At 41.0% G+C, this 16,201-nt stretch overlaps 2 protein-coding genes across 2 annotated transcripts in view; both read right to left on the bottom strand.

Annotated features, from left to right (window-relative positions):
- LOC129502596 (rho GTPase-activating protein 20-like) overlaps nt 1–3,081 on the bottom strand; it is a 41,556-nt gene extending 38,475 nt beyond the window's left edge. The window contains exon 1 of the mRNA XM_055314321.1: nt 2,777–3,081. The gene's annotated coding sequence lies outside the window, so the exon portion shown is untranslated. The remainder of the gene's footprint in view (nt 1–2,776) is intronic.
- A 1,739-nt stretch (nt 3,082–4,820) lies between these two features.
- Nucleotides 4,821–13,007, bottom strand: LOC129502613 (mitotic spindle assembly checkpoint protein MAD2A). Its single transcript, XM_055314351.1, has 5 exons — nt 12,371–13,007; nt 11,328–11,474; nt 7,751–7,871; nt 6,687–6,790; nt 4,821–5,972 (listed from the first exon to the last, which is right to left on the bottom strand). The coding sequence occupies exons 1-5, from the start codon at nt 12,441–12,443 to the stop codon at nt 5,800–5,802; spliced, it is 618 nt and encodes a 205-aa protein (XP_055170326.1). The 5' UTR covers nt 12,444–13,007; the 3' UTR covers nt 4,821–5,799.
- Between the last annotated feature and the right edge of the window lie 3,194 nt (nt 13,008–16,201).

The following is a 16,201-nucleotide window of genomic DNA, read 5'->3' on the forward strand; positions in this document are numbered from 1 at the left end:
AGCATGTAGTTACAAAAACAAGTGAAAGAATGAGAGAAGAAAATGTTGATGGAAGAAAATGCATGCTGCTATTATACAGCAAAATACTATGTATATATAAACATTTAATGATAGCTTATTTTGAAAAAGTGTTTTTTAAAAAATTAATGCAACTCAATACTCAAATAGTGTTGAGTTCTCCTTCCCCAACTTGCTGGTAGAGTCATGTAATATTCCAGTCTTTCTGGCTGAGTCCCTGCAACTGGAGCAGGGCACCTTCCCCTGTTGCCTAGATTCTGAAAACCAGTGAGAAAGAATATTGGTTTTGGGGTCGGGCCTGGTGCTAGACCCTGCATGTCTGAAGTTCAGCAAATTACCTGGCCTTCCTGAGTCTCAGGTTTTATACATGTAAAATGGGAACAATACCCCCCTCTAGGGTTGTTGTGAGGATTAAGTAATAATGCTTGTGAGTGAGTGACCCTGCCATTCAGAAAGAAATTCAGATCCATGTCTAGGTATCCACTGGGTATGTCCATAACTAGATAGTTTTTGAAGAGGTTTGAGATCTTTCCCTTGCATGGAAGTGGAGCAGGAGTGGTCGTGCTTATACTCAGAGGCTTTTTATAGCACAGATAAAATGCCAAAACAATAAAGATTTTGATCTCATGTGTTCCTTTGTGCAAACAAGCTTGCATAGCAAAATGGTGTAAACACAGATGAAAATGGACTTCATACAAATAAATGAAATTATGTTTCTCTAGTGTAAAAATAGACCAAATGTGATCCCTGGGTGGCGCAGCGGTTTAGTGCCTGCCTTTGGCCCAGGGCGCGATCCTGGAGACCCGGGATCGAATCCCACATCGGGCTCCCGGTGCATGGAGCCTGCTTCTCCCTCTGCCTGTGTCTCTGCCCCCCTCTCTCTCTCTGTGTGTGTATGACTACCATAAATAAATTTAAAAAAAAATTAAAAAAAAATAGACCAAATGGTAAGAGCACAAAAATAGGTGAAATGGTAACATAAACTGACTTGTGTAATCAGAGGGTAAATTCTTGATATTTTCCTCTCTAAGCTTTTTCTAATAGTTTTGTTGCTAAGGCTACAATGTTTTTGCCAGATTGGAAGAGGATTGTCAATTCTAATGAAGATTAACTAGCTTTCCCAACTAGATTTTTAAAAAAAAAATAAGCATCAGTTAATGCTGCTGGCTTTCAAAGCCATAATCACGAAGAATGGAAAGATCTTTAAAGATCTGCTCTTAGAGACTCCTAACTCTGGGAAACGAACAAGGGGTAGTGGAAGGGGAGGGGGCGGGGGATGGGGTGACTGGGTGACGTGCACTGGGGGGGGCACTTGACGGGATGAGCACTGGGTGTTATGCTCTACGTTGGCAAATTGAACTCCAATACAAAATAAATTTAAAAAATAAAAAATACAGATCTGCTCTAAGAAGATGTAACTAATAAAATTTGAAATTTAGCAGCATTTCTATTCCATAGTTATTCCAACACAGAAGTTTTTATCATGGTTACACTGAACAAAAATAACTTAAAACAGAACTTTACATATTTAATAAAAAAAGATATTGGGATCCCTGGGTGGCGCAGCAGTTTGGCGCCTCCCTTTGGCCCAGGGCACGATCCTGGAGACCCGGGATCGAATCCCACGTCAGGCTCCCGGTGCATGGAGCCTGCTTCTCCCTCTGCCTGTGTCTCTGCCTCTCTCTCTCTCTCTCTCTGACTATCGTAAATTTAAAAATAAAATAAAATAAATAAGATATTATTATTTACAACTTTAGCAAAAAATTAATTCCCTAAAGAGTAACAGGTTATTTAATGAACAATTCTTTTGACTGGTTGGGAAAGTGTTTCACCACTGCTCACAAATTCATATTTTATTTATTCCTTGAACAATATAGATAAGTTACAGGATTAAGTCCTCTGTCTTTTGGTTCCTGCCATTAATTGGTTAAAGTCATCTGAAGACAGTGTAAATATAATGCTCCCAAAGAAACCTGGAAATGGAAATGGAAAGTAAATAGAAAGTAATTTGTTATGGACATTCAATTGCTAAAAGGATGTAAAAGGGTAGGAGCCATTAGGAAAGATGAAGAAACACTTCTTTTGATGTGCTTGCTGAGGAGCCAAATGAGCTTCTTGATCATGGACAGAAGAGACCATCTAAAGTTTAAAAAATGTAGAGCTGTTTGTGAGTCCATTGATCCTGCAATTCTACTTGTGCACTAAAGCAGGAAAATTAAATATTACCTAGCCAATATAGGTGCTGTGTTTTCTTCCTCTGATGTCTTTTTATTTTTGTAGCCAGAAATCCCAATGTTAATTTCCAATAGGAAAAGCTGAATATTAAAGTTAAAAGTTCACCTTAATTTGAATATTGTAGCATTAGTGACATCTGGTGGAAAACGAGTTACAGTGTAGCATTATTTAGGTATTCTGATCTTTCCTGTATAATATCATTTTCATCAGATTTTCACACAGCCCTCTCCTCAAGTCCATGGGAAGAGTGTACTTTCTGGCTCCACTGAAGTTTGGCTTAGCCTTAAGACTTACCTGCATCAGTGGAATATGGGCAAAAATGTCAGTGTGAAAGTTCTGAATATAAGCTTTAAGAGTCCTGGTGAGGCATTGCCCCTTCAACGATAGAACGAGACATGTGCCCTGCAGACTTGCATGAGAAGAAGACAAGCACTCCAGGTAACCCACAGACTTCCAGGGGAAAAAAAAATTGTTATTCTATGGTTGCTGCAAAAGCCAATTAATACATGAGACTATTACACACCTCTGTGTGAATTCCCATGGAGGCTTGACTCCTCTCTTCAATTGATGACACTGGGAGAAGAATCCTGGAGACATGTGGTTCAGTCCCTTCTGGGGCTCTATTTCAGACCCTGATAGGCCCAGCTGGAACATGTTTCCATTCCTCTACCTATGGTAAGCAAAGCTGAGTCAAGAGTCCAGGGCAGGCCCATCAGACTCTCTTAGAATCTTGGTTTCTCTGTTTAACATGGTGTGGAAGTCATGTAGGGCTTTTTTTTTCTTCCAAATTTTTATTTAAATCTTAGTTAACATATAGTGTAATATTGGTTTCAGGAGTAGAATTTAGTGATTCATCATTACATATAATACTAACTGTTCATAGGTCATTCGCAATTCTTGCATCTGTTGGTTTAAATATCTTCCTCTTAAGGTGGACTTCAAGGTATAGGAAAAGAGGGCAGGACAAGTTTAGTTGGGGCCATAGGCCAAAGCTTTTCCAATTGAGCTTTGCCAATAAAGCTCATAGCTTGGCTCCAACTCAACTCCAATATATGTACTAGTAGGAATCACTAGTGTAATAAGCCACAAATTATAAGTGGTAATATTAGGATCGTTTAATTTGGCAAATAAAAACAACTGACAGAAATTTAAGTATTATCAGTGATCTATTAAAGTTGCTACTGGTGAACGTTTTTCAGGGAACGACCACATTATTTCTGGTTATTTAGCAGAGGCATTTAGTGTTTCCTAAAGCAGTTACTGCTTTCTAAAAAGAATTTCAAACTTTTGTCCCAAAAGTAGGACCAGAATTTTTAACTCTTCATATTTTTATTGAACTTCCAGTTCTGCTGTCCTTCTCAACCTAATGTTTCATGTTTAGAGGTTACAAACAGCCCAGGATTTATTTTTTTGATGTTTTTTGAAGAATTTATTTTAAATTCAATTAATTAACATATAGTGTATTACTAGTTTCAGAGGTAGAATTTAAGAGGTGTTGGATATAACACCCAGTGCTCATGACATCACCTGTCCTCCTTCATGCCCATCCCCCAGCTACCCTATTTCCCCAACCTCCTCCCATCCTGTGACCCTATTTGTTTCCTATGATTGAGTCCCTTTTTTCCTCCCTCTCTGTTTTCATCTTCTTTAGTTTTCCTTCCCTTCCCAGATGTCCATCTGTTTTGCTTCTTTAATTCCACATAGGAGTGAAACCATATGGTAATTTTCTTTCCTGACTGACTTATTTCAATTAACATGATACCCTCTAGTTCTATCCCAGTCTTTGCAAATGGCAAGATCTATCTATCTATCTACCTATCTGTAGATCTCACATATTTTTTTTTTCTCATACACATATTCTTTATTCATTCATCTGTCCAAGGACATCATGGCTCCTCCCACAGTTTAACAGCCCAGAATTTAAATGTTTTAATCTTGCTAGTGTCCACTTTGTAACATACCTCATGTTTGGAAAACCAGACTTGACCATACCTTAATTCAACATCTTTTTCATTTCTGCAGAACTACTTTTCTTATTCAGGAAAAAGACATGTGGGTGGACCTCAATTAGATAGCTTCAACGATTCTCAAGGCAATGGGCTTTCACAATAGCATTCACTATACCTGTCATCAAATACTGGCACTTATTTGTCTTGCAATGAGAGAATTGCCCTTTATTCTTAACAAGCAGGCAACTGGATCAGAGAGATTAGATTACTCAGGTGAAAAAACAAAGACAAATACATAATGAGATAAACCTGTGTAGTAACTGCCTGGAAGCTTGCCATCTATTTTCCTATCCATATCTCAAGCTTCAGAAAGACCAGGACTTTGTTTCATTCATCCTAATACTTGGCATTTTTACAGGTGCTCACTTTGTAATTTCTGAATGAGTGATACAGGCTATGTGTTTTTACTTTATAGTGAAGGTTAATGAGTTAATTCATATAAAAAGCTTAGAACAGTGTCTGATACTAAGCACTCAATTACAAAACAAGGTAACATTTAGAATAGAGATTAGAAAAGTCTTTAGAAGTTTGCCTTAAACTGATCCTTAAAAAATAAGGAAAACTAGGCTGGCAATAAGGCTAAGAGCATAGAAAAGTTCTCCAGTCCACTACATGCTAAAATGAATTAATTCCAAATGACATGTATTATTTTATACAGAGAATGATGCTTATTTTAGGTCTAAGGTTATAAGATTAAAGGGATATAATCAAAGCTTGTCCATTAAATTGAAAGTACCTCCAGATTTATTCAAGTTTGTATCTTTAGGCCTTGGTAGGCACAAGATATTATTTGCTATACTGAATCCATTCTATTGTATGTGTTAATACCACACCAATATAAACATATTTTAAGACAAATTTTAAACATACATATTTAACTTTATTTCACCATCATTTAAAGCTTGATTTTATAAAACATAAAAAAAAATTTAAGAGTTCTGTATCACAGGAATTTAAACAGTGGCAATATACATAGCTTTGTAGGTTCGAGTTCTACAACAAATTAAAATCAAATAATTGGAAATGTTTTCAATATGGAAAATATACAAATGAAATAAATGGCAGAGACCTATTATGAGCAATGTTTCATTACTTGCAGATTATCATTAGATAATTTCAGAATCTAAACAAAGACTCTCAATATTCAGACTTCTTTTGCTGTATTTTACATTCAATATCTCCCTGCCTATATTCCAGAGTCAAAGTACTTAACCAAAAGGTCTGATTTAAGAAGGCATTTAGCTTTATGGCAAAAGTTATCCATCTACAGTTACCACTTTCAAGGAATTGACAACAATGCTGATGTGATCTGCTAGTTCCCTTTTGAACAACGTGCAATAATTTATGCCAACCCTGTATAAAGTCATACAGGTAACAAAAAAATGGAACAATTATGCACAGTTCAATAGATGTATAATGTTAAGTTTTCCCAGTCTAAAAATTAACCAGTGAAACAAAATTTATCAACTATAGTTGACTTGGTTTCAGGAAAACTGCATCTGAGAACTACAAGTACATCACTGTCCTTATCTCATCCTCAGTCATTGGTGGGAATTTTATAGGCCACCATGCTATTTACTTTGTGGACAGTAGTAGTAAATGAACGAAGACGGACTTCCTCAGAATTGGTAATAAACTGTGGTCCCGACTCTTCCCATTTTTCAGGTACAACCAAATCTTTGTCTGTATAAATCAGTAGGTCAAATGAACCTGAATTGGGGATAAGATCATTAAAGTACAATTATTTTTTGAAAGGTACAACTATCCTTCCTGTCTCCCTCACATATGAGCCACCTATCATGTCAGAAAAGCTAGTTTAGCTTGATCTCTAATCAGTTATATTAGCTAATTGCTTTTCTTCAATGGAAATTTTAGTACAGAAAATACTGTACTCCTTTTTACTTAATGAAAAACTAAAAAAAAAAAAATCTTTTTTTTTCTTCAAAGAGAAAAGCGATTAAAGATATTTGCAGAAAGTATATAATTAATCACGAGACAGCATGAATCTAAGCCAGAGAAAGAGAACATCTTGGTTCTGTGACCATTGTATCCCAATGCCCAATACCGTGTCAGGCATACAGTAGGTATTTAGGGTATATCTGATGAATGAAGGAGTAACTAAGCTAGAAAAGAAAGACACAGTTATACCTGTAAGTCTTAATTATATACAAGGAAATATGTAGAAAATAAAATGGAAGAAATTACATCAAAATATTCAGGAGTACTGTAGAAAACTTTCATTCTTTCCCTTTTCAGCACTTGTAAATAAAATGCAACCAGCATTACTTTAGATTCATGACGTTTTTCTCACTTGTATACCATGACATGGATAATTAAGAAAAAATTCAACAAAACTGTTCTTAAAGTAATAGCTTAGTCTTTCCACAACAAATCTGAACCAACGTGAAGTCATTTAATACTTACAAGAGACTTCCAACAGTGGCAGAAACGTCACGGTAGCTGTGATCTGTCGGATTACGGAGCGGATCTCATCCTGGATAGCCTTCTGAGACTTTTCTCTGGGTGTGCTACCGAGGAAACCAAATGAGTTGATACATTTTAAGTTTTAACAAATTATTTAAAACACTGGTAAGATTGTTTGATTAAATGCTTCAAAACTCAAATTAAGTAATGCATTCAAAAGGAGTTTTTAAAAAAACGATTATAATTTCATTTATTATTCCAGTATTTAAGGCTGATCTTAGTATCAGGTCATTAAATAACAGATGACTAGAAAACCTGCCAAGTGCTTCAAGTCAGGAAACATTCAGCATATTGTAAAACAAAGATAACAAGTAGTACCTAAGATCTTTAATTGGCATAATCATTTTGGTATTTTTAGTAATACCTAAATGTCTAATTCTGTAGTGCTTCAAATAAGATGTTATATCAAGTTATTTTTATAATTAAACACTTTCTAAAATAGACCAAAGGCTTCAGGAACTACATTTCATTATGAGAGTTCTGAGTTTACAGGTAAGCATGCCTAGGACAATGCTAAGAATTAGCATATAATGAGGGGCATTTCCCAACCAGAGGACCTAAGAACTTCAGTTAAGAGTGTCTTAGGAAGTTCATAGCATTAAATGAAATACAGTAGAGCTGCAAAATAAGCTAGTAGAAAGTCTAGGATAATACTTCATGGTTAAAAGTACCTTGACACAATTCATTAAATGGCCCACCTAATACATCATGTGTAGCTTACATATAGCACCATAAATACTAAAGGTTGAAATTTATGGATTTTAGACTAAGGGCAATTATGTTAAAAGTACACTATACAAGTCCATAATAGGCACAACTCTTTTGTGACCACAGTTTGTGAGTCTAATTCTCCACGGGAGATGAAAGATCGAATCTAACATAGTTAGAAACAAACTACCTTATACGAAACTATTTCAATATAGTTAGAACTCATTTACTCAAGAAAACAAGTTTTGGGGAAAAAAAAAATCTATGAAAGTGGAAGCAATTTAATTCATACTTACTTGTCATCTTTTGCAGTCTTGTCGCACTCAATATCAAACTGCCACCTTTCAAGGACTTCACCGCTTTCAATATTTGAGATGACTACCACCAGTTTCTGAACTGAACACTTGTATAACCAATCTGCAATGCATAACAAGGCATCTTTTTTGGTTCACTGCATTACAAAGTAACTCTCTTCCCAGGTCTCACTTTCTACCCTTAGCAAATTCCTACCACTGGTATTTTGGAACTCCTCCAACCTGTACAGAAAACTTGCCTCATAATAACCTAGCCCCTGTTTTCCAATTCTTAGTATCTGTACCAGATGTAGTTAGTACTGAATGCTAAGGACAGAGTAGTAAACATGCAGTATACTCTAATCCAAGGTAAACTGCAGAAGATGAGCATTAACCTAATCACTGCAGTAATAAATGTAAAATTTTAATTGTAATAAATGCTAAGAAGGTACAGTATGTGATCCAATGAGAGAATATAGGAAAATTTGACTCAGGGAATTCTCACTTGACTTCACTTCTAAATAAATACCATTAAATATGCAAAAGGATACAGAAAATGGTTCAGGTCTTAAATACTGAAAAGCGCAAAGTATCTGACCAGAGGATTGAAAGGGTAATACAAATACAGTTAAGAAAGAATGGGGATCCCTGGGTGGCGCAGCGGTTTGGCGCCTGCCTTTGGCCCAGGGCGCAATCCTGGAGACCCAGGATCGAATCCCACGTCGGGCTCCCGGTGCATGAGCCTGCTTCTCCCTCTGCCTGTGTCTCTGCCTCTCTCTCTCTCTCTCTGTGACTATCATAAATAAATAAAAATTTTAAAAAAAATTAAAAAAAAAAAAGGGAGAATGAACAAGGTCGGTTTGTGCAAGATACATAGGGGTCAGACCACACAAGGCCACATGGACTAAATTTAAGAATTTATACTTCAAGAACCAGGGAAGTCATTACTTTGTATAGGGTGTGATGTGATTAAACTTATATTTCAGACTATGCTTTTGCCTGTGATGTGTGGAAAGTAGAGTGGAAGTAAAGAGAGGATCTAGGGATGCTAAATGATTACCTCAAGCAAGAGGTACTGAAGGCTTATAGAAGGATAAATTGGTAGAGATAGAGAAGCATAGGTAGAGTCCAGAGATTTTGTGGTTAAAATTGTTAAGATTTATTGGATACTAATGAAACTAAGGAAGAGGAAATACTCAGGGATAGTTCCCAACTTTCTGGTTTATACCACTGGTTGGAAGGTTGATCCAACCTCTCGTTCACTGAGAGAAAGAGAATGGAAATGAGACATGATGCTTAGTTTTTTTTTTTTAAGGTTTTCTTTTTCTTCATTTTTTTAAAAGATTTTATGTATTTATTCACGAGACACAGAGAGAGAGACAGAGAGAGGGAGGGAGGCAGAGACACAGGCAGAGGGAGAAGCAGGCTCCATGCAGGGAGCCTGATGTGGGACTCAATCCCGGGTCTCCGGGATCATGCCCTGGGCTGAAGGCAGCGCTAAACCGCTGAGCCACCCGGGCTGCCCTAAGGTTTTATTTCTAAAGTAATATCCACACCCAATGTGGAGCAGGAACTAACAACCCAAGATCAAGAGTTGCATGCTCTACTGACTGAGCCAGCCAGGACCCCCTTAAATTTAGTTTTCAAGTATCACTAGGATAGCCACATGTGGATATCAAGGGAGCCACTTACTATATGAGCAAAGAGAAGACTTGGGTTGGATGTATGTTTGTGAGTCAACTACACAAAGATTGTTAGTGAAGTTATGTATGTGTCAGAAATCATCTTAGAGATCATAATAAGAGGGCCTCATAATGAGCCCAGAATTAATCTTGGAACTTGGCATAATATACTCAAGAATACACAGTTGTTGTTTTTTTTTCAAGAGACAAAAACAATCTTGTAATATTTAGGGCTTGTGGGCCACCTAGGTCTCTTGCGTAGTCTTTTAAAAACTAGCTTTTAAAAATCTGAAAACATTCTGAGTTTGCAGGTAGTACAAAAATAGGCCACTTGCTGGATATGGGCGGTCAGTCTTGCTGACCCCTTGACAAAAATCAACTTTTTCTCAATTTTGCTCTGAAAAGGAAGAGATTGGGTAGTCACTTAAAGATCTGGGGTGGGTGGAAATTTTTTTCTTTTAAAACTGAAGACAGATGACACCAATGAAAATATCTCAAAACAAAGAAGTCAAAAATACCAGAGAAGAACTAGGGTAAAGTCCTTAGGAAGGCTAGAGTGATGGGGATTCAGAGATCGAACAATTTGCCTCTAAGAAGAGCAATTCCTCCATTCTAACTAAAATAAAAGGGACAAATTAAATCGGAAGGTCTACATACAACTGAGGTGAAATGTCATCAGTGTAGTCTTAAAGGAGACAACCTAAAATCAGTAGCTTAGGCAGGGCTTGCTTCTTCATCAAATTAAGGTGACATAGATTCTTAGTTACTTCTACGTTTCAGGCTAAGTAATCTGAGTATAGCCCTGGGTGATTTAGCCCTGAAGATGATAAAAATACAATTAATAGAATTTAAAAAATAAAGCCCCTTGAAACAGAAAATATATATATGACTCAGGAATTTTAAAAAAAATTACTGTAATGTTTTTTTGGAACTAGTTTTGGAAGGTCAAATGAGGAGCCAGGGAGAAACATCCTATAACACAGAAAAATTAGAAGTGAGAATCCTAAGTAGAGAAAAACATGAGGGGAAAAAAAGAATAGATGGAGAACAAGTATTCATTCAACAGGTATTCAGTAATTTCTTGAGCTAAGAAAAAACAGTGAGTGTTCAGATAGAAATGGCTAACTTACAGGCAGGATTTTAACAAAGACAAATGAAGACAGTAAGACATTAAAAAACTTTATTGGGTACTCTATTAGTAGTATTTTTTTTTTTTTAAGTTTAGTTCCCAGGCTGGATCCAATTTCATTTTATCTTAAAATAATGATGGTTTTAAACTCTAGGCAGCTATAGAAAACATTTCATGTTAAAGATATATAGTGGATTTCTCTCCAATAATAAACATCATCATAGTTATGTAAAATTCCAACTTGTTCCACCTGGCTACACGAACTGCAAAAATCACTTCAAAGGGAATTGATAGAGATTGTTTTGTGAAGCCAGATCAGATTACTAACATCAAAGTATTTAACCCACTCAAAATGTGGTAGGGAAGAGTGGACTTTCTTTCAACTTATTATTTGCTTCCTTCCAATTGAGAATCACTGTATTTGAGATTGCAGTGTTTTACACCTTTTTGTATAGCGCTGAAAAATGAACACCAAGATGCCAGAAAGTACGGGTCCAAGAAGGCCTGCAGAACTCAAAATGGTTTTCAACAATTAAATACCTTTCACGGGGATCCCTGGGTGGCGCAGCGGTTTAACGCCTGCCTTTGGCCCAGGGCGCGATCCTGGAGAACCGGGATCGAATCCCACGTCGGGCTCCCGGTGCATGGAGCCTGCTTCTCCCTCTGCCTGTGTCTCTGCCTCTCTCTGTCTCTCTCTTTCTCTCTCTCTCTCTCTGTGACTATCATAAATAAATAAAAATTTTTTTAAAAAAAAGAATTCTTTAAATACCTTTCAGTTGTTCCACTACATTATTTAGGTATTTCATGAGCTCAGGATCAGTTGTTACAAGCAAGGTGAGTCCGTATTTCTGCACTCTGGTAAAGGTTTCAGATGGATATATGCCACGCTGATATAAAATGCTGTTGATGCCAAATGCTGAAAACAAAAGGAATGTTAACGTCATTTTCACTTTGTAACTCTGGAAAATAAAACCTATTTAGATGTGGCTGCGGTTTCATTCCTGGTTTCAAACTGAAAAAGCCTAAACGTGCATTTGTGGGTGTCTTGCTGAAAGCAGAGTAGGTGAAAAGTGCCACTGAAAATCCTTAAAAATGTTGCTTCTAAGTAAAAAGAACACGATACCTGCGTTTATGCGGAAATAAAAATGCCAAACTGCACTGACCTAGTGTCAAAGTAGAACTACAAGCTCACGGTAATGCAAGCCCCAATTCAGGTTATGTGATCACAGGGTGTCGAAATAGGCTTTTGCGTCTGGATTAGCAACTGATTAACCGGCCCAATGCTCCAAAGCAAGCCTCTCCCTCACTTTTCCCTCCTCTTCTCCTACCAGATTCTATCAGAGGGTACAAACATGGCCTGGTCCAGGGCAGAGTTTCCTAGATCTAGTCCATCGCCGTCAGTACCGGGATCAAAGCTTGGTGGATGGGCTGTTCAAAATATACTGGGGCCCCACCCCGCTCGGGGTGGGCGTAGGGGCCGGGCTGGGGCGCGTGTCGGATCCGCAGTGTAAAGCAAGGCTGCTGGTGGAGGGGCCGCAGCGCCAGGCAGGCCTCCGCAGCACCTGGGCTTCCCGCTCCACCAGGAGCGAGGCGCCCGGCGGTGGCGCCTGCATCCGCCTCTTCCTCGATTAGATTCTCCGGCCCGGCGGGGGCTGGAGCAGAGAGAGCCGGCCCCCGCCCCCGCCCCCCACCCCCGCCCCCACCCCCACCCCGACCCCGCCTCCGCCTCCGCCTCCGTGGCCGGGCCGCGGGCCTCCAGGGCGGCCTGGCCTCAGTTCTCCCCGCCCTCTGGCCTGCGCAACGGGGACTTACAGAAGAACTCGGCCACGATTTCGGCGCTCCCGCGCAGGGTGATGCCTTGCTCCCGGGAGAGCTGCAGCGCCATGGCCAGGCCTAGGGACGAGGGAGCGCGCCGCTACCCGGCAGACGGCGACGCCACAGCCTCCAACGGAAGCTCCCCGCCACTCGTTTCAAAAGTAAGGACGCAGCACGCCAGGAGCCCTCCGCGCAGGCGCGACGAGCCTCCCGGCAGGCCCAGCGCCAGTCTCCTCGCTCGCCGGACAGGGGCGCCTCGCGCAGGCGCAGTGGGCAGGCGTGGGCAGGCACTTCCGGGTTGTCGGGGCCTGGAAGGGTCCCGCCGGGGCACCTGTAATTGTGGTCCCGGGACGCAGCTGAGGCGAGAGGACCGCAAAACCTGGCTTTGCCGCCTGCTCCCCAGGCCTGCGGAGTGAGCGGCGCAGGATCCCAGTTCGTCAGTTTCAAAGCTATTTTCAAAGTGATGTGAACGCGCCAGTCGCCTCTTAACGTGGCCCCAGGGACCCCGCCCACCCCCTAGTGGGCGATTGAAACTTTTGCTCAGATACTTTGGGAGTCAGTCAAGAAACCGCGTGCGTGGCGGTCGAGCCACAGCTTGAGAAGGCCTGGTGACTGTATGGGGCGCAGCTTTTAAGAAACTGGGGGGCAGCCCGGGGGGCTCAGCGGTTTGGCGCCGCCTGCAGCCCAGGGCGTGATCCTGGAGACCCGGGACCGAGTCCCGCGTCTGGATCCCTGCGTGGAGCCTGCCTCTCCCTCTGCCTGTGTCTCTGCCTCTCTCTCTCTCTCTCTCCTCTCCGTGTATTCTCATTAATAAGTTAATAAAATCTTACAAAAAAAAATTGGGGGGCGGCCCTGGTGGCCCAGCAGTTGAGCGCTGCCTTCAGCCCGGGTGTGACCCTGGAGACCAGGGATGGAGTCCCTCCAGCCCTAATCCCTAAAGCCTAAACCCTAACCCTAACTCTAAATCCTGGACCTGGTAAATCTGGTCCCCATCTGGGCCTCACCCAGTCCTGGTGACTTTGGTCCCCACCTGGGCCTCACCTGGACCTGATTGCTGTGGACTCCTTCTTGGCCTCACCTGGAACTGGTGACTCTGATCCTATCTAGGCCTCACCCAGACCTGGTGACTCTGGTCCTCACCTGGGCATCATTGGGCCCTGGTTACTCTGTTCCACACCTTAGCCTCACCTGGACATGATGACTCTGGAACCCCTCTGGGCCTCACCCTGACCTGGTGACTCTGGTCCCCATCTGGATGTCACCTACCTGGACCAGGTGATTCTGGTACCCCTCTGGGCCTCAACAACCAGACCTGGTGACTCTGGGCCTCAACTGGGCCTCATCTGGATCTAGTGAATATGCTCCCCACCTGGGCCTCATCTGGACCTGGTGACTCTGGTCCCTACCTGGGCATCATCGGGACATGGTTACTCTATTCCCCACTGGGACTCACCTGGACCTGGTAACTCTGGTCCTCACTTTGGCCTCTTCTGTACCAGGTGACTCTGGCCCCACCTGGGCCTCACCTGGAACTGGTGACTGATCCTCAGCATGGCCTCACCTGACCTGGTGACTGTGATTCCCACCAGGACCTCACCTGGACCTCATGTTTCTGGTCCCCACCTGGGCCTCACCTGGACCTGGTGGCTCTGGTACCCACCTGGGTAGCATCAGGACATGGTTACACTGTTCCCTAACAGGGACCCACCTGGACCTGTTAACTCTTTGTTAATTGGTTTCTGTATTTAGGTACTCCCATGTTGGCAGCATAAATATTTAGTTGTTTGATCTTTTTTTTTAATAAATTTATTTTTTAATGGTGTTTAATTTACCAACATACAGAATAACACCCAGTGCTCATCCCGTCACGTGCCCCCTCAGTGCCCGTCACACATTCACCGCCACCCCCGACCCTTCCAGCACCCCTAGTTCATTTCCCAGGGTTAGGAGTCTTTAAGTTCTGTCTCCCTTTCTGATATTTCCCACACATTTCTTCTCCATTCCCTTATATTCCCTTTCACTATTATTTATATTCCCCAAATGAATGAGAACATACACTGTCCTTATCCGATTGACTTACTTCACTCAGCATAATACCCTCCAGTTCCATCCACGTTGAAGCAACTGGTGGGTATTTCTAGTTTCTAATGGCTGAGGAATATTCCATTGTATACATAAACCACATCTTTATCCATTCATCTTTCGATGGACACTGAGGCTCCTTTCACAGTTTGGCTACTGTGGACATTCCTGCTATAAACATCGGGGTGCAGGTGACCCGGCGTTTCATTGCATCTGAATCTTTGGGGTAATTCCCCAATAGTGCAATTGCTGGGTCGTATGGCAGGTCTATTTTTAACTCTTTGAGGAACCTCCACACATTTTTCCAGAGTGGCTGCACCAGTTCACATTCCCACCAACAGTGTAAGAGGGTTCCCTTTTCTCCGCATCCTCTCCAACATTTGTGGTTTCCTGCCTTGTTAATTTTCCCCATTCTCACTGGTGTGAGGTGGTATCTCATTGTGTTTTGGATTTGTATTTCCCTGATGGCAGGTGATGCAGAGCATTTTCTCATGTGCATGTTGGCCATGTCTGTGTCTTCCTCTGTGAGATTTCTGTTCATGTCTTTTGCCCATTTCATGATTGGATTGTTTGTTTCTTTGGTGTTGAGTTTAAGAAGTTCTTTATAGATCTTGGAAACTAGCCCTTTATCTGGTACATCATTTGCAAATATCTTCTCCCATTCTGTAGGTTGTCTTTGAGTTTTTTTTTTATTTTTAAATTTTTATTTATTTATGATAGTCACACACAGAGAGAGACAGAGGCAGAGACACAGGCAGAGGGAGAAGCAGGCTCCATGCACCAGGAGCCTGATGTGGGATTCGATCCCGGGTCTCCAGGATCGGGCCCTGGGCCAAAGGCAGGCGCCAAACCGCTGCGCCACCCAGGGATCCCTGTGTTTGAGTTTTGTTGACTGTATCCTTTGCTGTGCAAAAGCTTCTTATCTTGATGAAGTCCCAATAGTTCATTTTTGCTTTTGTTTCTTTTGCCCGCGTGGATGTATCTTGCAAGAAGTTACTGTGGCCGAGTTCAAAAAGGGTGTTGCCTGTGTTCTCCTCTAGGATTTTGATGGAGTCTTGTCTCACATTTAAATCTTTCATCTATTTTGAGTTTATCTTTGTGTATGGTGCAAGAGAGTGGTCTAGTTTCATTCTTCTGCATGTGGATGACCAATTTTCCCAGCACCATTTATTGAAGAAACTGTCTTTCTTCCAGTGGATCATCTTTCCTCCTTTGTCGAATATTAGTTGACCATAAAGTTCAGGGTCCACTTCCAGGTTCTCTATTCTGTTCCATTGATCTATGTGTCAGTTTTTGTCCCAGTACCACACTGTCTTGATGACCACAGCTTTGTAGTACAACCTGAAATCTGGCATTGTGATGCCCCCAGCTATGGTTTTCTTTTTAAAAATTCCCCTGGCTATTCGGGGTCTTTTCTGATTCCACAAACGTCTTAAAATAATTTGTTCTAACTCTCTGAAGAAAGTCCATGGTATTTTGATAGGGATTGCATTAAACGTGTAAATTGCCCTGGGTAACATTGACATTTTTACAATATTAATTCTTCCAATCCATGAGCATGGAAATTTTTTCAATTTCTTTCAGAAGTGTTCTATAGTTTTTAGGGTATAGGTCCTTTACCTCTTTGGTTAGGTTTATGCCTAGGTATCTTATGCTTTAGGGTGCAATTGTTAATGGGATTGATCCTTAATTTCTCTTTCTTCAGTCTCATTGTTAATGTATAGAAATGCCACAGACTTCTGGGCA

This window comes from Nyctereutes procyonoides, unplaced genomic scaffold, assembly GCF_905146905.1.
Source record: "Nyctereutes procyonoides isolate TBG_1078 unplaced genomic scaffold, NYPRO_anot_genome, whole genome shotgun sequence".
NCBI classification, from domain to species: domain Eukaryota; kingdom Metazoa; phylum Chordata; class Mammalia; order Carnivora; family Canidae; genus Nyctereutes; species Nyctereutes procyonoides.